General features: G+C 51.8%; 1 protein-coding gene across 4 annotated transcripts in view; it reads left to right on the top strand.

The window, feature by feature from the left end:
- Positions 1-22680, top strand: part of ASAP1 (ArfGAP with SH3 domain, ankyrin repeat and PH domain 1) — a 327653-nt gene that overhangs the window by 262029 nt on the left and 42944 nt on the right. For all 4 annotated transcript variants that reach the window (XM_066379536.1, XM_066379535.1, XM_066379533.1 and 1 more), the window contains exons 13-17: positions 533-602; positions 12351-12438; positions 14801-14849; positions 20285-20448; positions 22184-22317. In XM_066379536.1, coding sequence (XP_066235633.1) covers positions 533-602; positions 12351-12438; positions 14801-14849; positions 20285-20448; positions 22184-22317 — 505 coding nt within the window. The remainder of the gene's footprint in view (positions 1-532; positions 603-12350; positions 12439-14800; positions 14850-20284; positions 20449-22183; positions 22318-22680) is intronic.

Below are 22680 nucleotides of genomic sequence, written 5' to 3'. Positions count from 1 at the left end.
CTCTGTGGTTTGCACAAATGGCCCTGCTTCACAGTAATGTATAAGTAGCGCTGTGGCCATGCACTTGAGTTATTGTCCTTCTTCTATCAAAGCTGCTTGTTTTCTGATTGCTTGTGGGTATGTGCTCCTTGGCTTGAAGCCACATCCACTTTTTGTTTTAATTTGTTAAAATTGCAACTATTTCTCCTACTAATCTCTGGGATGTAGCCTTTCTTCTTTTAAACTCCTCCCCAGTGCCCTGGAGTCTGAGGGTCACGGCAGTGCACGTATACACTCTCCTGCTGTAGATGCCCACTGTCGCTGTAGCGCCCCATTCGCTGTCGGAGACGGCGCGGTGAGGGGCACCCTGTACACGCTGGCTCCTGAGTGACCTCCACCTGGGCTAGTGGAAGGCAAACCAACACGTTCTGGTTTGCGTGGATCTATGGTTTGGGGTTGTTCTGTTTTGTAATGATGACTGTGCATACCCTGCGTGACTGCACGTCCCGGGTGGACCAGCCCTGAGCCAGCCTGTGTTTGACTCGCTCTGCAGGATCCGCAAAGTGTGGCAGAGAAGGAAGTGTGCCGTCAAGAACGGGATGCTGACCATCTCACACGCTACGGTGAGTGCGTCCGCTGGGTACACGCTGCCCCCGCTCTGCCGCCCGGCCTGGGCACTGGGAACGCGCAAGCAGTGATGTCACCGGCCCTGGAGTGGTCCCCAGGCATGGGGGGGGGGGTCCGAGCCTTTCAGACTTCCCTTTGCAAAAGAAACTGGTCTTCCTTGTCCTGGGGAGTCTGTCCTGCTCCGTTCTGCCGCTCCACCAGAAATGCTTATCTGTGTTCTCTCAAACCAAATCAGGAATTCTTTTAAAGTTAATCATCTTATCCTTTGGGAAATATTATTGGTTGTTGTGAAAATCTAGTTTTCTGAGTTATAAAGATGACAGAGGATGTTCTTTGTATGAAAAAGTCACGCAGGAAGCGAAACGGTGCGTGTAAAATAGGCCCAGTTGTTTTTATTGTTACTGTTTATTGAACTTCCTCAGGAAGTCCCTCGTTATGTTAAGGAGTCTATAAATAAACAGTGAATAATAACATTGCCTCCATTAGGACTTCCCTCTTATTAGTAATAAAGGCAGTTTAATAGAAAGTAGAAAGTAGTTAAGCTGTTAACACTTACATCCCAGCTGTCTTCAGACTGTGGGACTGTGTATGTACCGACGTCACGAGTGTCCTGGGGACGGGAATGCGCTCTGCACCTGTTGATGTCGGGGATCTGTCGAGGATTTTCGCGTTTGTTTTTTGTATCACCATTTCCAGCGAAAAGTCCTGTCTTGACAACAATCCATGCACTTGTCAAAAAGGTTCACTCCTGATGGTAAAGCCATGCACAGTAAAACCAGTAATCATGAGTTTGCCCTTTAAAGCTAGTGAGAAATTACGTTTTAGTCTTAAAAATTAGAATGGAATGTATCAGGCAGGATATGGCCGAATACACGGAGAATGCTGACAGCGGTGCGTGCAGGTTAGCCCGGGGGCCCGGTGTGCAGAAAGGCTCGTGGGCGGATTTCAGCATTCCGTGCCCAGTGACGTCCTCCAGTTGGGAGAAGCAGTTCATTGCCAATGAGATAGTCGAACTGGGCGGTGAGCACTGATTACATTGGCAGTTTTTTGTTATTCACGGGCACGTTTAGATTTACCTCCATTGAGGAGGGAAGAAAACACCCCTTATTTAAGTGCTTCTTTATGCCAAATGCATCATAAAATGTATTTCACTTCATCACATATGAGGACACGACGGCAGGGGGACGCACCGTGACTTGGCTGGTCTGTGGCAGAGTCAGGGACGCCCCCTGGGTGCGTTCAGCTCATCCCTCAGAACCCCAATGTCTTGGACAAGGGGCCTGGGACTCCGAGAGGTCCACTTACCAAGGTCACACAGCTGCTAGTGGCCCAGCCGGGAACCTGGTAACAGGCCAGGACCCCGTTCTCAGACACTCCCACTGACCTCGAGACACACTGCCCCTTACCAGCCCGCCCAGTCTTCCCAAGCCTGGGGTCCCAGGTCTTGCCGTCACAGACACAGTTAGCCGTGACCCAGGAGGGCCCAGCAGTCGGTGTGGGGGAGGCATGGACTGGACGTGCAGGTCCGATTCTCTGGTGGCCCTAAGCAGGGTATGACTCCCGAGAGGGGACTCATTTGTAAGGACAGTACAGTACTGACAGGCTTGCACTTCTGGGATAAAAGCGTCTGTGTAGCCTCTCATGGGTCAAAGGTCCCAGGGAGCTACAAGGTTGACCGATCGCTGGGCGAGATCCAGAAGCGTCAGCATGGTCTGCAGACCTTCCATCCGCCTCCCTGGGACTGGCCGGCGCTCTCCAGGGAACCGCTGTCCTGAGAGAGGTGTCGGCTGCAGCCCTGTTGGGTTAGCTGGAACGTGTGGTCAGCAGCTGCCCGGATGCAAGTGCGTCTGGTCCCCAGTCGGCTCCTGGAGCCAGATGCGTGCCTGACCCTGTTCTGATGTCATTAGCTGATGGCTGTAAGTAGGGTGGCCCTGAGCTGGGTCTGAACGGTGGGTGAGCAGGAATATCAGTACTTCTGTACCTGGGGTCGTGTCCAGGTCCCACACAGGTGAGCTCTTCTGACCACTGGACTGCATGCAGATCAGGAGTGGCTGGGGGGTTCGCTGTGTGCGCCCTGCTCTCTGCCTCCCCTTCCCTCGCACTCGTCTGGCTGGGACAGCCCTCAGGGAGCATTTTGCCAAGTCACGTGTGGCTTACCCTGTGCGTAGCTGCCTGTCTTGGGCAGCACAGGGAGTTGGGATGTCACAGAGTTGATGAGCATCCGTGGCAATGCTTGCTAGTAGTTTTATGACTTGTGCAATTTGTTTAAAATTTTAAAGAAAAGTTCTCTTCCACACTCCCTTTTTCCTTCCTGCCAAACATATTACTGTGGCCAAGCCAAGAGCTCTGTGAGTTCGTGAGGCCCTAATCACCAGCAGATAGGGCACCAGCCGTGTTGTTTCATGGCTGTGAGAATGGACCATGCATCTGTCACGGCTGCGTCTGCGTCCCCACCGAACATTTACTGCGTGGCCTTGAGAAAGGTACTTACTGTGTGAGGACTCCAGTGGGGATTAAGTGAAAGCCCAGGCTGGGTGTGGGGACTTCGCTCATAGCAGCCATTGCTGTTGCTGTCACCTCATTGGCTATCGCGGGCAGTCCTGAAATTGAGTGACAGGCAGCCTCTCCTACTGCAGACATTGCAGATGGGGGGGTCCACGTCTCCTGCCCCCAGAGCAGCTCAGAGGAAATGGGTCTCTCCACCCACCTTCTGGTTCCCCCTCACACACTAGTTGCTATGTTCTCGTCCCCACTTTTTGTTGGCTTCAGACCACACTGGTTTTGCTGCCAGGGACATCACTTGTAGTCACATCCTGCTCAGAAGAAAGGTCTCTGTAGCCAGTTTTGAGCTGGCTTTTCCTGACTCTGCAAACACCATTGATTACTTGGAATCAGATGGAAAATTGAGACCAGCAGTTTCCTGGGAAAACATATGGAGCTCAGTGATTTTTGGAAAAGTAGATCAAAAAGCCTTTTGTTGTCGAAAACTTGGGGCCTTTGTTTGGGACCTCTTAACACCTGGGAATTCCTCCTGCTTTGAAGGGCCTCCCATCAGTGACACTTGTGCAGATGCTCTTGTCACAGTGACTCAAGAGAGGGTCGAGTGTGATTTAGATGAAGGCCTGGGCTGCTGGCATGACCACCCTCGTGATCTGCCTCAGGGGCCATTCTCTCCCCAGCTCACTGTTCTAGAAGGAAATCCATTTCTTTGTGCCCCTGCACAATGGGCAGCGTCCCAAAGGGTCTGATTGGCAGACTCACTGCTTTTCACCTCTCTACAAAGACATACATGTTTTTCATTTACCATTCAAAATAATGCATCTCTGGGAACCCAGCTCAGTGAGAATCTGTTAATCTGCTATTACGATAATAACTGATAGCAGCTTGCATCTATGGACCATCTAATATGGTCTAAATGAAGAACAGGATGTTTTCATTTCAAAATACCAATTCTAACAAGTCTGTGGCGAACAATGTATCAGTCTCAAAGCTGAAGGGTAAAACCGCACCCTCCTGGCTCCTCTCTCTCCACCCAGCAGCCCCTTCTGCGTCTTCACATCTGCCAAAGCCCTCTGCTGCACACTGTCCATGGCTTGTGGCCTATAGTTCACCCTTTTTTTTTTTTTTTTAGAGACAGAGGGAAGGACAGGCAGACAGGAAGAAAGAGAGATGAGAAGCATCAGTTCTTCGTTGCGGCACCTTAGTTGTTCATTGATTGCTTTCTCAAATGTGCCTGGACCGAGGAGGGGGGCTCCAGCTGAACCAGTGACCCCTTGCTTACATCAGTGACCTTGGGCTCAAGCCAGCGACCATGGGGCCATGTCTATGATCCCACACTCAAGCTGGTGACCTCAGGTTTTTGAACCTGGGTCCTCAGCATCCCAGGCCAATACCCTATCCACTGCACTACTGCCTGGTGAGGCTGCAGTTCACCCTTTTGATCCTCCTGTTAAGATCTGGTGTTCTCCCTGAACCTGCGTGGCTTTGTGAGTCACTCTCCTAGAGGTTGTGCATTGTAACAAGGCATCCCGCCTTAATCTAGAAGAGGGAGGTTGGTAATGGTAGAATTGCATGTATCAGCTGTGTGGACACGCCACAGGAAACATTTGGGAAATAATTAGTAACTCTAAAATAGTAGCTAACATTTACAGAGCAGCACGGGCCACATGCTACATGCTTTATGTGTGTTCCTGCTTTCAGCACGTCCTGTGAGGTCCAGGGGAGGAAGTCTGAAGTCACACGGCCACCAGGTGCGAGAGCCCGATTGGAACCCGCGAGGCTGAAGGGCAGGACCACAGCCTCCCACAGGAGGCGGGGCTCCAGACCCGTGTCTGCATTGCCTTAGTTCATTAGTGGGCAGGGAGGGCATCGTCTTCCTTCTTTGCAATGAGAAGACTTCACACCTGGCAGGGCAGAGGTGCCCGTTCATGGCTCTGTTAGTGGATGCCTGGCCCTAGACTCAAACCCAGGTGTGCTTGCCTCCAGATCAACCTGCGTTTCTCTGTTCTGCCGCGGACCCTGTGCCGCGAGCACACTGCCTCCGTTTGTGAGCGGGACTTGCTGCCTTGCTGCGGGCCCTCTGTTCCCGCAGTGCGCGAGTTTCAGAGTTCTTCCTGCACTGCGGGGCTCTGTGGACTGACGGACAGTAGGCGCTCCACCCGTGTTTGTGGGATGACTAAGCCGGGCAGGGGGCCTCCAGCGTGGTCCTCGGTGCAGTGACAGTGTCACCCCCACTTCTTCCAGGTGCCCCAAGGCACTCCCTTTTTATTTTCCTTTTACATTGCAACATTGTCTAATGTTGATTCTCAAAAGTAGACTGACAGGTTCCTTACTGCAAATAAGATTTTCAAGAAAGTCCCTGTTTTCAAATCCACCTTTCTTCCGTGTCCACACATTCTGCCCACCGGGATTCAGTCCTGCGGGCCCAGTGGCTGGGGGGCTCTGAGGAGTTCACAGTCATCCACACGCTAGGGTGAATTACTTCCATTAGACCAGTGGTCCCCAACCCCCGGGCTGCGGACCCGTACCGGTCATGGGCCATTTCGTACCGGTCCACAGAGAAAGAATAAGTAACTTACATTATTTCTGTTTTATTTATATTTAAGTCTGAACGATGTTTTATTTTTAAAAAATGACCAGATTCTCTCTGTTACATCCGTCTAAGACTCACTCTTGATGCTTGTCTCGGTTATGTGATACATTTATCCGTCCCACCCTAAAGGCCGGTCCGTGAAAATATTTTCTGACATTAAACCGGTCCGTGGCCAAAAAAAGGTTGGGGACCACTGAGTTAGATGGTCCGCTCCAGAGCTTCCATTTTGGCTGCAGGATGGTCATTTTGGAACTCGGGAGCGTGTCGAGAATGGGTGGGATGTCTCAGCAGGAATATTCACTGATCTCGAGGAACATGAGGAAACCGGCCGTTCAAGGGCAGGAGAATCCGAGAGGGAAGAAAGATGTTCTCACTTATTCTGCAAATGCTCCCAAAGGCTTGCCTCTTCAGAGAAACAGTGTGAGAAATGGGAAGCGCTCTGGGAAGAAATTGTTCACATCTCGGCTTGCTTTCCTCTTTCTGGTACACAGTGGTCAGTTTACTTCAGCCTTGCTGGCCCCTTGGGTTTCCCAGCTGAGAAGTGGGTATAGCAACAGGACCGAGCTCATAGGGTTATTGCAGGAACTCAGTAACAAAATTTTGTAGGAAGTACTGTATTTCCCCATGTATAAGATGCACCTTAATTTGGGGGCCCAAATTTTGAAAAAAAATGTATTACATAAAGTTATTGAATTCAGGTTTTATTATAAAATTTATACAAATCCTTAGTGTCAAAACTCCCATCTATTAGCTTGTCCTCATCTGTGTCTGATGACGAATCACTGTCTTCAACAATGAGCACAAAAACAAGCACAAAAAAGCGGGAATGCAAGTAAAAAAATCTACAACCGCCATATAAGACGCACCCAGTTTTTAGACCCCAAGTTTCTCGGGGAAGGTGCGTTTATACATGGGAGATACGGTACGTGACCATTGCCGCGCACCGTGAATGAGAACTGTTCGCAGATACCCCACAGTGCTTGCTGAGAGCATTCTTAGTACTGGGGCTAAATTTGTGGAGCCGTGCCCTTTGTGCAGTGGTGGGTGTTGGGCATGTACCTGACTTCCTGCAGCAGGTGATTGTGGTTCCTGATTGCCGAATATGTGTGTCCCTCCAGGGCAGAGCAGGTGTCTGAATAAACGTTTATCGAGGGGAACGAAATGGCCATAATCTGTGCGGCTCCCTTGCTGAGCCCTGGTGGAGAAAGTAAAGAGCTGTGTTAGTTTATCATAGTTACCCTTTCCCCAGGGCAAGTGCAGCCTGGCCGGCCGGTCGGGCTTACTTCCCAAATAATCAAGGACGTTCACTTCTTATTTGTGAAGCAGAGCAGTTGGGGGGGAAGGTGTCTTTTCTGGATACTCGCCCTAGCTGTTTTCTGCTAGTGGAGGAGCACGCCTGCGCCCACAGCTTTAACTCCCGGCAGAAACACCCACGTGGGTGCGTGCCGATCTGTCGTAGGACATGTGTGCGCGTTTGTTTTCCCGCGGGAGCCCGGAGACATTCATCACAGGTGACTCGTGCTGTTTCCGCCTGCGTGCGTGCGTGTCTGCTGAAGTCTCGGGGACTCTGCTAGCGGGGTGGCCATCTTCTGTTTGGGTGGCGGGGCGTCGTGTCAGAGGGAATAGCTTCTGTTCGGGGACCGTAGCCAATGCTTCCCTGGTGGAAACATCCCCCAGAACAGAAAGCTTGAGTGTGTGTCCCATGAACACATCCGTCCGTGTATGTGTTGTTAATTGGAGAAGAGCAATTTGCCAAACAACACATACAAGAGGATCCAACCCGTGTTTTATTTTTAAACATTTATGTTTTAAGAGCTCTATGCTTTTCTCACACGTGTATCTTGTTGAACATCAAGGTGCGTACAGCCACTGTCCATGGGTGTGGCTGGCGGTGCTCGGTGTCCCCTCTGCACTCTGTCCCCCGTGTTTCTTCAGCGAATATGCTTTATTGTAGTGAGAGGTGACACCTGGAAAAGGACAGGCCTCAGAGTTTCAGGAACAGAGCCCTGGAAGTCTTCATCTCAGAGGAGTCAGCATCGCTCCTGAAAGGTCTCTCCAGTGGAGCCCGTGGGGACAGTGCCGCCAGCCCTCCCCACGCCATTCCGGTGCCCAGACCGGGCGGTCCACGTGCTCCCCGGGGGCCCCTTGGCAGTGACTTCCTCAGAGCCTCCTTGCAGCTGTGTTCGAGGGCCCGGCCCCAGCAGCACGAGCACAGCTCTCGTTCAGCCCGGCGCTGCTCAGTGTGACCCTCCGGCCTCTGAACGTGCGTCTGACGGGTCGCTCTCTGATTAACCCCCTGCGGTAGATGCCAGGGCTCCTGGGGCAAGAAGGTGAATTTCTTACTGCCACATGCTCTGCCCTCCCTGCGTCCCCATCAGCGTCGCTCCCGCCCTGGTCCCCTCTGCCCCACCCCCGCCCCCTCCCACTCACCCGCCCTGTTCATCCTCTCCCCCCGCGTTCTCACCGTGGGCTGATGCTGCCCACGTTGCCCGTCGACGCCCCTGGTGCACTCTCAAGCTCGGGTACCGGGCCCGTCCTCGGTCCTCGGTCCACGGTCCACGGTCAGGTCTGCTTCCACAGCTGCTGCTGGCGTGGACCACGTGCTGTTCATACGCGCTTAGAATGTACAGAGGCTTCATATGAATCGTGTCAGTGAATGAGTGAGCAGGGATTTCAAATAGCCTTCTACAATCTCTCTTCTCATCAGTTATGAAAGTAATTGAGGGGGTATCAAATGACCCGAGAAGATACTAAAATGGAAGTTAATCTTTGGCCCCTTTGCTCTCTGTGTTTCTAACCCTTACTCTTCTCTGACAGAGACGTTCCCCTGTGCCGGGCCTCCTGCCACTCTGGGGACATCGCCCGGCTGTCTGTCCAGCCTGCCCTGCACGGTGGACGCAGGCGAAGGGATGGGCCTTTGGGCCACTCACATCTATCTGCTTGAGGCCCGGGCCCTGCCGTCTCCTTCCTGGGAGACTATAGGAACCGTAGTTCACCTCTCCGGGCCTCCGTCTCTCCATCATCTGAATTAATGAATGAAAGGAACTAGAAAGACTTCCCTCACGGGAAGTCTGTGTGAGGCACCGGGAATGCAGTCATTCGTTTGAGAAGTATCGATAGAGTGCCTGCTGTATACCCTGCTGTATACTGGGCACATTTTAGTGAACAGAACAGAGAAGTGTGTGCTGTTAGTGGGAAGAAGGACAAGAAGCGAGTAAGGAATAATAGCCTGGACAGCCATGAAACAGTCTGGGAGGGGACAGCGGTCAGGCCTGGAAACATTCTGAGGACGTGCTGTCTGAGAGCCACCGGAAGGACTGCGCAGGGAGGTGGAGGGGGCAGGCAGAGTGTGGGTCCCCGTAGGGAGGGAGGGGGCAGGCAGAGTGTGGGTCCCCGTAGGGAGGGAGGGGGCAGGCAGAGTGTGGGTCCCCGTAGGGAGGGAGGGGGCAGGCAGAGTGTGGGTCCCCGTAGGGAGGGAGGGGGCAGGCAGAGTGTGGGTCCCCGTAGGGAGGGAGGGGGCAGGCAGAGTGTGGGTCCCCGGTAGGGAGGGAGGGGGCAGGCAGAGTGTGGGTCCCCGGTAGGGAGGGAGGGGGCAGGCAGAGTGTGGGTCCCCGTAGGGAGGGAGGCCAGTGTCCCGCCCCGCCCAGCAGGGGGCGCAGCGGGTACCGTGGCCAGAGCTGCAGTCAGCGGAGCCTGGAGGTCAAGGTGGAGGCAGGTTTGTATTCTCCACGGAGTAGGACTTCTCAACAGGAAGGACTCGGTAAAGACACGTTTCCTTATTTTCCTTTTTTTTCCCTTTTTTCTTTCTAAACGGTTCCACGGTGATGTAGCCCAGGGCAGGTCATTTAGCTCTGCTGTGTGTTCAGTCTGCTGGACCGCCAGGGAAGATCGTACTGTCTTTAATCAGTGTACCTATAAATTAGCGCTGAGTGTCGAGAGAGCACTTTGAACTCTTGGAAACTTGTCCAGGTCTGGAATTACAGTTATTACTGAAGTGATTCCTGAGCCCTGGGGGACCTTGTTCTGGGGACGGGGGTTGAGCAGCCCACCCCACTTTTTCCTGTCCCCTGGTTCTGTACTGGCTCTGTCCGCTGCTTAATAAAAAAAATGGTTTGTTTTTAGCCCCTCAAAGTCACTTTGGGGTGAGAGGTCATTTGTCAGATGTCTCGCTGGCGTTTGGGGGAGAGATGTGCCTGTGTCCAGTGAAGTCCAGGGACTTGACAAAGTTCCCAGGGAATCTGGGTCATCTGTCATTGTCCTCGAAGTTGTGGGTCCATCACGAAATGACTTAAACCGTTTGAAACTCTTATCCTCAGAAGCTTTCTGGTGGTGTGCTTTGAAGTAGCCATGCCTAGAGGAGAATGTTGCTGTTTAATGTTCCTGAATGAATTAATAATACTGAACCTGGATATGTTTTCCTTTTGTAAAGTTTTTTGTTTTGTATTGGTTGTATCTGTTGGTAGGGACAAAAGAAGAAATGGTCTAGTTAACCCTCTGCCACATTCAAATGTGATTGGTGTCAAAAAAATTTTTTTTCAAAGAGATTTCTCTACTTGGGTTAAGAAACTTGAAACCTCTTATTATGCGTAATCAACTTAAGCTTGGGAAGTTCTTCCTTATGTCTGGCTCAGATCTTCTGCAATTTGAGTGCCTTTCTTCTTGATCTGTGCAGATGGAAAACAGCTGCCCAACCTTCCCCCGTAACAACCTTCATGTACTTGAAGATGGTTATTAAGTCACTCGCTAGCCATCTTTCCCCTGGACTAAATAAATAGTGCCTTGAACCCATCTTCAAAGTTCCCATTTTCCAGTCCTTTAATCATCTCTCCGTCTTCCCTAAGCTTTTCTACATCCTTCTCTAAATGTGGATGCCAAACTGGAGCATAGCAGTCTGCGGAGGGTGAGTTAACTGGGAGAGCCACCTTCTCAGGCTATCGGATGTTGTTGTCATTCATAGGGGAAATCCAGGGATTTTATCGATATCCAGAAAGATGAGCTTCAGGACTGCCAGTTCCTTTCGCAGTGGCCCCGGCGTGGGTTTGTGGTGACGCCGCTCGTTTGCAGCGCGAGGCCGCTGGCATCCCGAACTCCAGGCCTGTTCGAAGGAACGCGTGCAGGCCCACGACCTCCCCGTCTGGGTCTGGACCCCAACAGTCTCCTCGTAGGCAGAACCCTCCTGTGCGGGGCTCTGCTTCTGGTCTCTGTGCCTAAGTCAGTGCACGTGTCACGAGCAGGACGTCCGTCCCTCGGGCCTCTCTCTACCCCCCCCCCCCAGGCAGCTTGCTTTGGGACAGATAAGTACAGGACAGGCACTTGTTTTCTGTGTCTAATCTCATTGAAACCCCGGAGGGAGGAAGGGCCTGAAAACTGTCCAGAGGACACCAGTGGACAGAAATGAAGGGTCGTTGCTCATTCTTGAGAACGAGAAGGGCAGCGTGAAGGGCAGCGTGTCGCTGAAGTCGCCTCGACTGTATGCCAGACCTTTGCTCAGGGCTGAATGATTGGTCACGTGGCGCCGTCTCCCTACCGCCTCCCCTCTGTCTTCCCTGGAAACCTGGGTGGGCTTAGGTGGACGTGTGCCAGGCGTGGGGCTTGTGAGAGTCATGACTGTGAGATGGGCACACGGGCCCGGTAAAGAGTTCCAGGGCTGGCTTCAGGGGGCATCTGTTCAGTTCCAGCCCAGTCTGGGCACTCAGACATTTCGCTCTTGGTAAGCCCCTGCGGGAGGCGGGCATGCTGGCATCAGCGTCGGCCTACGTATGACCTTGGACACATGCAGGCAGGAGGTCAAGGACGACATTTGACCAGAATGATTGTGTGGCAAGGCTTCATTTAGGCAAAGCCTAAACTAATATGATCTCCAGGGTGTGTATGAATTATATGTGTATATGTGACTACCAGATTTGCTGATAATCAGTGATATGAAATCCTGGCTAAGTTTTCTGTCTCTCCAGAGTTGGGGGCTCATTAAGCTGTGTCTCACGGGTAGTAGGTGTCCTTGTACTCTTGAGAGAAGTCATGTAACTTTCATATTGCAACCAAGTCTGTGGATACCTGGGACAGCAGGGATTATGAATGAATGAATGAGACATATTGCCCAACCGCTCACAGCGAGGTGCAGTGTTGAAAGTGCCAGCTGTTCGTGCTTGGCTGTGTGTGTGTTTCTGAAAGGCACATTTCCAGGGACCAAGCCCACTCTTCATTTGAAAGGTGGATTTTCCTGGTTCCATTCCAGTTAATCACCAGGATATTATTTATGGACAGTTAAAAAACATCTAGTGAACCAACAACAATTTTTTTTCCTTCTTTAGTGAGATTCAGAATCCTAATGGGCTGAATAAGACTTTACCAATTTTTTTTTAAGATTTTATTTATTGCTTTTACAGCAGATGGAGCGAGAAACAGCAACTCGTAGTTGCTTCACTTTAGTTGTCCATCGATTGCTTGTTGTGTGTACCCTGACTGGGTACGGTCAGAATGTCGAACCAGCGACCTCAGCGTTCCAGGTTGACGCTCTGTCCACTGCGCCACCACAGGCCGGGCCAGACTTGATCAGATTCACTGTCTGAAACCACACACTTGCCCTCCAGGGCCCTGGCCCTGCCGGTGCGGGGAGGTGCTGCAGGTAACGTCTCCATTCTCTCTGTTGCAGTCCAACAGGCAGCCGGCTAAGTTGAACCTTCTCACCTGCCAGGTGAAACCGAACGCTGAGGACAAGAAGTCTTTTGACCTGATCTCACGTGAGTCCTTTTTCTGTCCGTGTCGGCGACTGTGGATGCCCCCAGCTGCCTGTTCTCCTTCTCTGGGCGTTGGGCAGCAGCTCCTCCGAGCAGGGCTCTCGCTGTCCCTGCCCGCGCGGCTCTGGGGAGATCCTCCGGTCTCTGAGTTTGCCCCGAGCTCACCCGCTCAGAGTGAGAGCAGAGCCGGGTCAGCTCGGACACGCCCTGGGACAGAACCTAGATTTGTACGGTACACTTTCTTGACCCTGCTCCATATCTCTGTCGCCTTGGAGCGATTTCTCTGAGTCCATCCCGTTTCTGCCCTAGACCGGCTGGCTCACAGTTGTGGGTGTGAGGCCAGGCGCAGGTGTTTGGTAGGAAGTCCCCAGGTGATTCTCGGGTGTGCCTGTGGTTAAGAAGCACCAGTGTGGACTTGGAAAGGCAGGTGTGCCACTCTATGGGAACAACTGATTTGCTTAGACTTTTATCTCTGCAAATATGAGCTTTTAAAGGAAGAATGGTTCCCTTGCCTCCAAGCAAGCGTCACTGCCTTCAGACTCCGTGACTGGGTGACACTGCTCTGTCACTGTCCTACTCCAAGGGTCAGAGTGTGAGTTTCTCTTGGGAAGTGGGGGCATAGTGGCCTGCCCACCACCCCCTCCCCTGTGTCCTCATGGTCTTGGGGAGTCACTGGGGGCTGGCTCCCTCTGCTGCGCTGCACTGGTCCCGTGGCTGCACTTGTGCCCCTCACGTAGCTGAGGGGACAGTCTTTGTAAGGGCTGTGCCGGCACAGTGACTCCCGCGGATACCCAGAAATCCTGCAGCACTGCCTTCGGCACGCTTCCTTCTCAGCCGCCCCAGCCCCCGCCCCGCCCCGGGCAGGCCGATCTCTGCCGAGCACAAAGCACCCTCCACCCTGCCGTCCTCCCGGTGCCGTTACCGGCTCAGCCGTGGGGTCTGAGCTGGATTGTGTCACGTCTCTTAACGGTCAGATCCCCTGTGACTTTTATGACCAAGCAATTTCTTGGGTTCTTAATCAAAAGTTAGATTTATATGACTTCAAAAAGCCAAGAATCTCTAGATTTCAGAACCTGCAGGTTATTAAACTATGTAACTGCTGTCATCAGTTACTGAACATCACATCTAATATGTGCTAGGTGCTTTATACGCATTATTGCTAATCCTCACCAAAGTCCTCAGTTTCCTATGGCGGAAAACTGAGGTTCAGAGAGGCCCAGTGCCTTCCACAAGGGCGACAGCGTGAAAGCCGAGATCCCGCTGAGACTCGGCTCCCCTCTCCACGGAGCGCGTCCTGGGACGTGCACACCGCCCCCTGCTCCAGGAGGCGGCAGAGACTCGGGCTCCCCTCTCCACGGAGCGCGTCCTGGGACGTGCACACCGCCCCCTGCTCCAGGAGGCGGCAGACACTCAGGCTCCCCTCTCCACGGAGCGCGTCCTGGGACGTGCACACCGCCCCCTGCTCCAGGAGGCGGCAGAGACTCGGGCTCCCCTCTCCACGGAGCGCGTCCTGGGACGTGCACACCGCCCCCTGCTCCAGGAGGCGGCAGACACTCAGGCTCCCCTCTCCACGGAGCGCGTCCTGGGACGTGCACACCGCCCCCTGCTCCAGGAGGCGGCCGTGTGAGTGCCGAGCCTGGAGGGGCCTGCAGTGCGTGTCTGCTATTAAGTAACGGTTAGTTTGACCTGAGTATGTTACAGCATGCTAGCAGATTCTGAGTCTTAAAGGAAGACCTTCCCTCGTAAACACCTCACAGGAGACCACCCCCTCCTTCCCTGGTAGCCGCCTGAAGGTGGCCCTAGCGTGGACGTTGGGGCCTTCGTCCTTGAAGCCTGATTCCGCCAAGGGCAGTCCCTGCTTCTCGGGGGCGACTCCGCCCCTTGTCAGAGCTGTCCTGCGAGTCATGAATCATTTCTTGGAAGGAAGCTATTTTTTTTTTTTTTTTTTTTTTTTTTGGAAGGAAGCTATTTTTTAAAGGAAACACAATAAGAGTCAAATTGGAAATGAAAAGTAAAACACTGCGTTGGCAGCTGGCACTCTGCAGTTTGTCACCAAAATCCACTCCATCAGGTAGGTCCGGTACCCAAGCACATACTTTCAGAAGTGCCAGCTACTGCGTGGTATTTACGGTTGGTGACTCTGTTGTGTTCCTGCGGCGCTTCTGAAAAGCAGCGTTGAGTGCGTGGGTTGTTAACTGCTAAAACACAATGGTGTGAGACGAAGTCATTCCAACATCCTACTTTTACTGTAGGGTTTTTGGTTTTTTGTTTTGTTTTGTTTTTTCAGGAATTTGAAAAATTTGCATTAGCTCTCAAGGTATCCTGCTTTCTAAGGTTTTACTATTTTTTCTTCTTTGCATTTTAGATAATAGGACGTATCACTTTCAGGCAGAAGATGAGCAGGATTACATAGCGTAAGTAGTTTTGTCCTCCATTCTATACGGTATGTCGCAAGGGTCTCTTCTGACTGAGTGCCCCGTCTGGTGGCCCCCTTGCTTGTCTCTCTCCTCCGGGCCTCCACGGGTCACTGTCCCTCTGTCGGGGTGCCCAGGAAACTCGGGTCTCTCCTGTGAGGCTCTGCTCCAGCCTCACCATCCAGGGCTTTGCTCCTTCCTCCCAGCCCCGAAGCCTGTTCTCACCCCGGGGACCCCCTGGTCCAGTCTGAGCCCCATAGAGACCGAGAGCTTCCCGAGGGCAGGGACGATGTCTTCCTCTTGTGATCACGTCGCCTGCTCTTAGAGGGGTATGCTCAGTGTTTGGGGGCCCAGTACGTCAGCCAGACTGCCAGGATCCTTGCTGTGTTGGTGAGGGGTGCAGGAGGGCCTGGCCCTTAAAGGCACAGTGTTGCTGGAGCCTTCTGTGGGGGGTGGGGCTCCATCAGGGGAGCCTGGTGTGGTGGGAACTGCTGGGCTTGGTGGCACTCCCTCCTGGGTTGGAGTCCTACCCTCACCTGACCAGGTGTGCAGCCTTAGGTGGTCCCCTTTTTCACATCATCCCTGACCTGGGACCATCATCATCCCTCTTCCTTCCTGTTGCCTGTGGGGACAGAGGACAGCAGGGTGTGACTTCTGCCGTCTCAGTCTCAGCCGCATGAGAGAGGATGTTGTGTTAGAGCCGACGGTTAACTCTCTCCGTGGTGCTCAGGTTTCTTCGTTCCTGTCTCATTAGGAGCACACCATAAACACTCCTTTCCTTCCTTATTTCCGCGGAGCCCGGAACTCTGCTCACATTGTCTCCTCACACTCACCCCTTCCTCTCTCTCCTCTCCCTTTCTCTCTGCCACACTCACCCCTTCCCCTCTCTCTTCTCCCTTTCTCTCTGCCACACTCACCCCTTCCCCTCTCTCTTCTCCCTTTCTCTCTGCCACACTCACCCCTTCCCCTCTCTCCTCTCCCTTTCTCTCTGCCACACTCACCCCTTCCTCTCTCCTCTCCCTTTCTCTCTGCCACACTCACCCCTTCCCCTCTCTCTTCTCCCTTTCTCTCTGCCACACTCACCCCTTCCTCTCTCTTTTCTCCCTTTCTCTCTGCCACACTCACCCCTTCCTCTCTCCTCTCCCTTTCTCTCTGCCACACTCACCCCTTCCCCTCTCTCCTCTCCCTTTCTCTCTGCCACACTCACCCCTTCCTCTCTCCTCTCCCTTTCTCTCTGCCACACTCACCCCTTCCCCTCTCTCCTCTCCCTTTCTCTCTGCCACACTCACCCCTTCCTCTCTCCTCTCCCTTTCTCTCTGCCACACTCACCCCTTCCTCTCTCCTCTCCCTTTCTCTCTGCCACACTCACCCCTTCCTCTCTCCTCTCCCTTTCTCTCTGCCCCCTGCTCTGGAGAGCCTTCCTCCCCCATCTCTCTTACTAGAGAGACAGTAAGAAATTCATACAAAGGACGTCGAGTTGGGAAAACAGTAAAAAAGCGGAGAGAAAAGGTAGCAGGGACGAAGGGGGGCGGAGAAAGGTCTGTAGGTCATCCGCCCATCTGGGTATTTGGTAAAAGCCAACGACGCTCAGAGACCGGTGCAGAGCTTCGCGAAGACAACACCAAGGTGGCCGGAGCCCCTGCCCAAAGGAACTCGGTCCCCGCTGGAAGAGAAGGGCAGGGCACACGGTGCAGGGACGGAGGAGGCAGGTGCCATGGAACACAGACTGGGGCGCACACTCTCTGGAGTTCTTGGGGGTGTCGCTCAGAGATGACTGCCAAGAGGAAGGTCAGCATCCAGGGGCTGGCTGGGGAGGTGCTGGAAGGTTATAAATCCCTGCGCCCAGGTCGGGGCTGCCGCTGGCCCAGACGCAGCAGGGAGGAAGAGGAAGGAGGTGATGGATGGCTAGACATTATGGGGAGAGAACTGGCCAGCTGGAGGGGGACTAAGAACCAGGAGACTGGGAAGTCAGGAGGGCTACCACCCTCAGGTTCAGGGAGAGGTACTATTTACCCCGAAAGTAGGGAGTGTCTTTTGCAGGCTTACTGTGCTAAGACCGCGTCACCCCTTGGTAATCCTCACAGTCTCAGAAAGGAGGGACAGTATTCCCGGGCTTGGAATGAGAAAACGGGGCACAGGGTGCCCGCAGCCACGGTTCTAATGTCCCGGGAGCCTATGGTCCAGCTGGAGAAAGAAGTCCACCAGTGGACGTCCAGTTGCCCTCAGTGTTGGCGTCTGTCAGGAGCCAGGCAGCAGGGCTCACCTCCAGTATCTGATCCCGTGAGACACACCACAAGGTTGGCACGGCCACTCCTGTTTTGATGATGAAACTCAAAACAAAACAGTAGATGTGTGATGGGGAGTCTGGCTCTGATGCCTGTGCTGCCTCCAGCTCGTCACATGGGTTCCACCCGTGCTCGGCTCCGTGACGGAGAGTCCACAGGGTGTAGGAAAGGTACACAGGCTGTCACCTGTGTGCACAGCCCTGACACAGGTCCCATGACGCTTCCAAAATCCCATCAGAATACTGCTTTCCCTTCCCTGTAGCTCATGCTCTGCTCCTCTGTTTCCTTCCCGAAAGCCCTTGGGAGGACAGGTACACGATCAGGGGACGTGTCCACTTCTTCGTTCCCGGTATCTCACACCCAGGCCTTGAGTAGTTTACTTACTCCTGTGACTCACAGGCAGTTCAGTCTGGTCAGAGAGGCATTGGTGTCCTGCTTGAACCTCACACCTTTTAGTTGAAAGGGTTGCTTGGCCCATTCCACAGATGTGGCTCATTTTATAGCGGGAATTCTCGGGGTGCTGGTGGCGATGTGACAGGGACGCACGGTTCTGAGTGCTGTAGGAGGTAGTGGCAGAGACAGCATGTGCGGGGGGGGGGGGGGTTGCTCAGGTCTTCCTTCGCCTCCAAGTGCCATGCAGGGCGCTTCCCTGCCCCTCTGGGTGTCTTGCTCACGGGAGGGTGTCCAGGGAGGGTAGATGAAGCACTGACTCCTCGCCAAGGAAGGCGGCAGGGCAGTAGGAGGAGCAGCTGCGTGTTGAAGGCAGGCCCGCACGACCGCTGCCCTTTTGACCGTGGGCCGACCCCCCCCTTCCCGCTCTGGGTTCTTGCCGGGATGATGGGCACTGTGGACCTTGCTTGCAGGATTTTGAGACTTGGGATAAAATGTATAAAGCTCTTTCTGCAGTGCCAACATTTTAAATCCTATAAATGCAAAGTGACTTTTAAAGTATTAAAATACAATTGCATTTTTTGTTTCCTATATTTTGTATGCCTGTTGCTTTAAAATAATTTAAACTCTTTTTTTTTTAACTGTCAGACATAGCACTTTGATTCTCTACGCTTTTGAAATGCAGCCATTCCATTCCACCCAATTTGAATTGTTCCTCTGGAAAATACATTGTTCTTTATACATGACTTTTCTGATTATCATGACAGACTTATTTGTCATGAGCTCTTGATAAAAAGGCAAGAATGGCATTATGGAAGGAACTTGGGGAAAAAAGGCGGTCATTATAAGTGTTTCTTTATCCCAGTCCGACAGCAGCCCAGCTGTGGTCCCCGGGCAAGTCACGTGACCTCCAAGGCTTCAGCTTGTTCCTGTCTAACATATTACAGACCCTAACTCAGAGGCTGCTTAGAGGGTTACATTTTAAAAGTTATATATAAGCACTTAGCACGTTGCAGACATTTGTGATATTAAATAGGCAGAATAGCATAATGCCCCCGGAGAGCGAAGCGGAGACCTTGCATTCCTAGGGGAAGCTTCCGCCATACCAGGGCCACTGATAAGGGGCTGTGACCGGTTCTGTTGAATCCAGTTCCTCCGACTGTTTTTAACAAAGCTGTTTCCAGTTTGTAACTTGAGGCTAAATGATAGGAAAAAATAACAGTTTAATTTAAAATGCATTAAATGACCCTCCCACTGAGACTTGGTTTTGAGCTGTAGTGTGTCCTGCATCTCAGTAGGAGAGCTAAGCTGTGCCCGCGTATCTCTCGCAGCCAGCTAGAGGTGAGCACCAGCTAGAGCCCGTGGTGTGACTTGCAGGTCAGGTCCTCCAGGTGGGTTTGTCCTTTTAATTCCCTTTGCTGTCTCTATTACTAATTCAAAACCTTTTGTAGATAGTCCTTTGTTTCATATCCGTTTGATCCGACAAGACATCAAAGAAAATAGAGACTCGGTTCTGGGCCTCTGTATTCTCTGCTGAGAATAGTTATTACCTGTCTATGCAGTCGGTAAGAACAAACATTGTTTCGGAAATGTTTTACATTTTCTTCTTAAAAAAACTAGCGTGGCTCTTTTTCCTCATTCATGAAAGTAGTCCGCGCTCTCTATAGGTATAGAAATTACAGAAAGGCACAAGTCAGGGAATCCGTCCGTTTTCCTACAGAAGCCCACGCAGGACAGCCAGTATTAACATTTTATGAATTTCCTTCTGGCCTTTTTTACCCCAAACAAAAACACATAAGCCATCCATACAGTTATACTTAGGGTTATAGCATATAATGGTTTTTCCCGTTTGTTTCACAAAATGTATTGTGAGCATTTCCCCAGTGTCATTCACAAATTAGTTACAAACCTAACTTTTAATTGCCGTGACCTATTCCACTTTGTGGTCATTTCATGCTCTATTAATCAGCCCCCTGTTGTTGGGCATGTAGGTTCTTTTCTGCATAGGTTGATGGAAGAGGATTATTTCATTTAGTACATATTGAGATTATACTGAATATGTAATTTAATAGCCTTCACTTTCCATTTTATATTAAAATGCCAGCGTGTGTCCATGCTAGTGATACACCTTTTTCATAAGCATAAATTTTCATAGCTGTTAATGAAATACCCTGTTTTATTTTCTTTTTTTAAAAAAAAAATGTTTATTTTACTGATAGGGAGAGAGGAAGAAGAGAGACAGGAACATCCATCTCTTCTTGTATGTGTCCTGGCCGGGAATCGAACCGGCAACCTCTGTGCTTCGGGACTATTCTCTAACCGCCCACGTTATCCAGCCAGGGCTACCCTGTTTATTTTCACTTCGAGTGCCCTCACTGACTCGGCCTCCGGAGAACAGATGCCTTTCGCTGGGCTCTTTCCTGCCTCCGGTCTGTTTCTCACCAGTTCTTTCTCACCTCGCGGTGGGCTGGCCCCTCGCCCGGGCCTCTTCATTCTGGTGTGCGCTTTATTCTGTCCAAATGGGAAGGCGAGCGCCCGCCTGTTCGTGCACGTCCTCGGCGGTGGTGACCTTCAGCTCTCCCATCTGTTTCTCTCTGACATGTGGCTTCCATTCTTGAACTGTCTTTCCTGTGGGTTCGATTTCTTTCATTTCCTTCTTTATTGTTACAGAGGAGTGACGTCTTTTGGTATTTCTGGGTGGAAACCAATTGGTTGCCGTAGGGAGAAAACAGTGTCTGCTTCCTCCTGTTTTGACAACAGATGGATCTCAGTGTTGACCAATAGCAAAGAGGAGGCGCTGACCATGGCCTTCCGGGGGGAGCAGAGCGCGGGGGAGAACAGCCTGGAGGATCTGACCAAAGCCATTATCGAGGACGTCCAGCGGCTCCCCGGCAACGAAGTCTGCTGCGACTGTGGCTCGTCAGGTATTTGTCCCCAAAGTGGACTGGCTTGTTAAACATCTTTCCCTGCAGAAGAGAACTGAGCTGGTGACTTCAAACCCTTATCTGTTTCTGGACGCGCCCAGCACGTATTCCCAACTTGAATGACCCATGCTGTTTTCTGTACCTGGAAAGCTCCCACCGGTTCCCTAAGTGGTCACCTGCCGCAATGCTCCCTTTTCTAGTCGGGTCCAATTAAATGGCACCGGGGACAGTGTGGAGAGAGCACTGGACATGGAGTTCGTCATCCTGATTTTGAATCGTCTACCTGCCACTCACAGCCTGGACAGCCCTACGCTGGGTCCTTTAACTGTGCTAGCTTCAGTTTCCTCACCCTACAGATGGGCTAACGAAACTCAGTCCCTGCAGACTTAGTGAAATAGTGTACACAGTGGCTGAATCATGGTGTATCCCTTTCCTTCCTGCCCCGTGAAAGGTCCCCAGCCTCCGTGTCACGTGGTGTCACCTCTCCCTCAACTGGTTTTCCTGTGGTGTCTGTCTATGTTACCTAGAAATTTACATAGCTGTTATTCAGGGCTTCAGAGGGATGATGCCAGTTGTTCTGCTCGTACTGTCTTACTGAATCCTCACAGAATTTCTGAGAGCAAGATGCTAATCTTGCCCCCATTTTACCAGTGAAAAAAACTGGGGGGACTCAGGAGTTAAGGGACCTGTGTAAGGTCACAGTCTAGGAGGTGTCAGATCATGGATGCGAACCTGGTGTCCTTCAGCATAGAACATGTGACGTTAGACTTGTGAAACGGGCTTTTCTGTATGACCTGCCATCAGCACCTCAGAGACACATCTCACATCTTCTATTTTTGCGATGTGAGTGACCGTGACTCACGGGGAGGACGTGGCAGAGGAGTCGTAAGTACTCGGGTCTTAACCAATGGAAAGGAGGCTTGCGCGGCGCAAGAACCTGGAGGTTTGGGTCACAGAGATACCTGTTCCCACCGTGCAGACCCTTTCGGGTGGTAGAAAAGGCTCAGGTCTCTGAAAGAAGCAGTGGCTGTTCAGTATTTACAGCCGTTACCAAGAGGCTCTCATGGAGGAGCCCTAACAAAGACGGTGGGTGAAGGCGAGTTGTGACCTGGAGGCTAACGGGAGCTGTGGACCACGGTCCCCTGTGAGCTCACTTCACAGGCCTGCAGTCGTCACTGTAGGGGTGGTCCTGGGGGCGGGAGACCACTCACGGGGCCTCGGGACCACCCATGAGAAGTCCCCTCGCATTCCACAAGAAAACAGAATTTCGTTTTCAATTCAGTGTTGAAAGGAAATTTTTATTTTTTTTTTATTTTTTTTTTATTTATTCATTTTTAGAGAGGAGAGAGAGACAGAGAGGGAGAGAGAGGAGAGAGAGACAGAGAGAGAAGGGGGGGAGGAGCTGGAAGCATCAACTCCCATATGTGCCTTGACCAGGCAAGCCCAGGGTTTCGAACCGGCGACCTCAGCATTCCAGGTAGACGCTTTATCCACTGCGCCACCACAGGTCAGGCAAGGAAATTTTTAAAAACGTGTCTTATCACACTTTTTGCTTGCTAACAAACTTTCGATTTTTACAATAGCCCCTAGGCCCAAACACAGGCATCTACGTCTTCCATTTAAATCTTCCCCTTAGAATTCTTTAAAAGTTGTACTGCTGTTGTTTCAGCTTCCTCTGTCGCTGGCACTCTGAAGTTATGTTTGTTTCTTCATTTTCTTCAAAAACTTTCCACAGAACCCACCTGGCTTTCAACCAACCTGGGCATTTTGACCTGTATAGAATGTTCCGGCATCCACAGGGAAATGGGCGTTCACATCTCTCGCATTCAGTCTTTGGAGCTAGACAAACTGGGGACCTCTGAACTCTTGGTAAGTAGTGATCTGTGCTTCGGAAGAGAACTTTTAAGTTTATTGTCGTGAATGTATTGAAAGTATTGCTTTGAGGGTTTTGTTTCTGCTAAGTACAAGGAGTTCGCATTCCTGAGTTTTGTTTAATTTCATGGGTATTTAAAGTGTAAATGTTGTGCTGTGTGATGTTGACTGTGTGAAGAACTGGTGAATCGTAGGTTTCCATAATTAGTTCAGCCGAACGGACTCGGCTTCTGGGCTTTTCCAAAGCTGCGTCTTTCTCTTGGAATCAGGTTTATCTGATTCACTGAGAAGCGGTCAAGGGAGTTAACTGGTGTGGAACTCACGTGCTCACTTGACCTAGGGGCTTCTGTTACTAAAAAG

Source organism: Saccopteryx leptura, chromosome 3 (assembly GCF_036850995.1).
Source record: "Saccopteryx leptura isolate mSacLep1 chromosome 3, mSacLep1_pri_phased_curated, whole genome shotgun sequence".
Taxonomy (NCBI): domain Eukaryota; kingdom Metazoa; phylum Chordata; class Mammalia; order Chiroptera; family Emballonuridae; genus Saccopteryx; species Saccopteryx leptura.
This window is presented reverse-complemented; position numbering and strand designations above follow the sequence as displayed.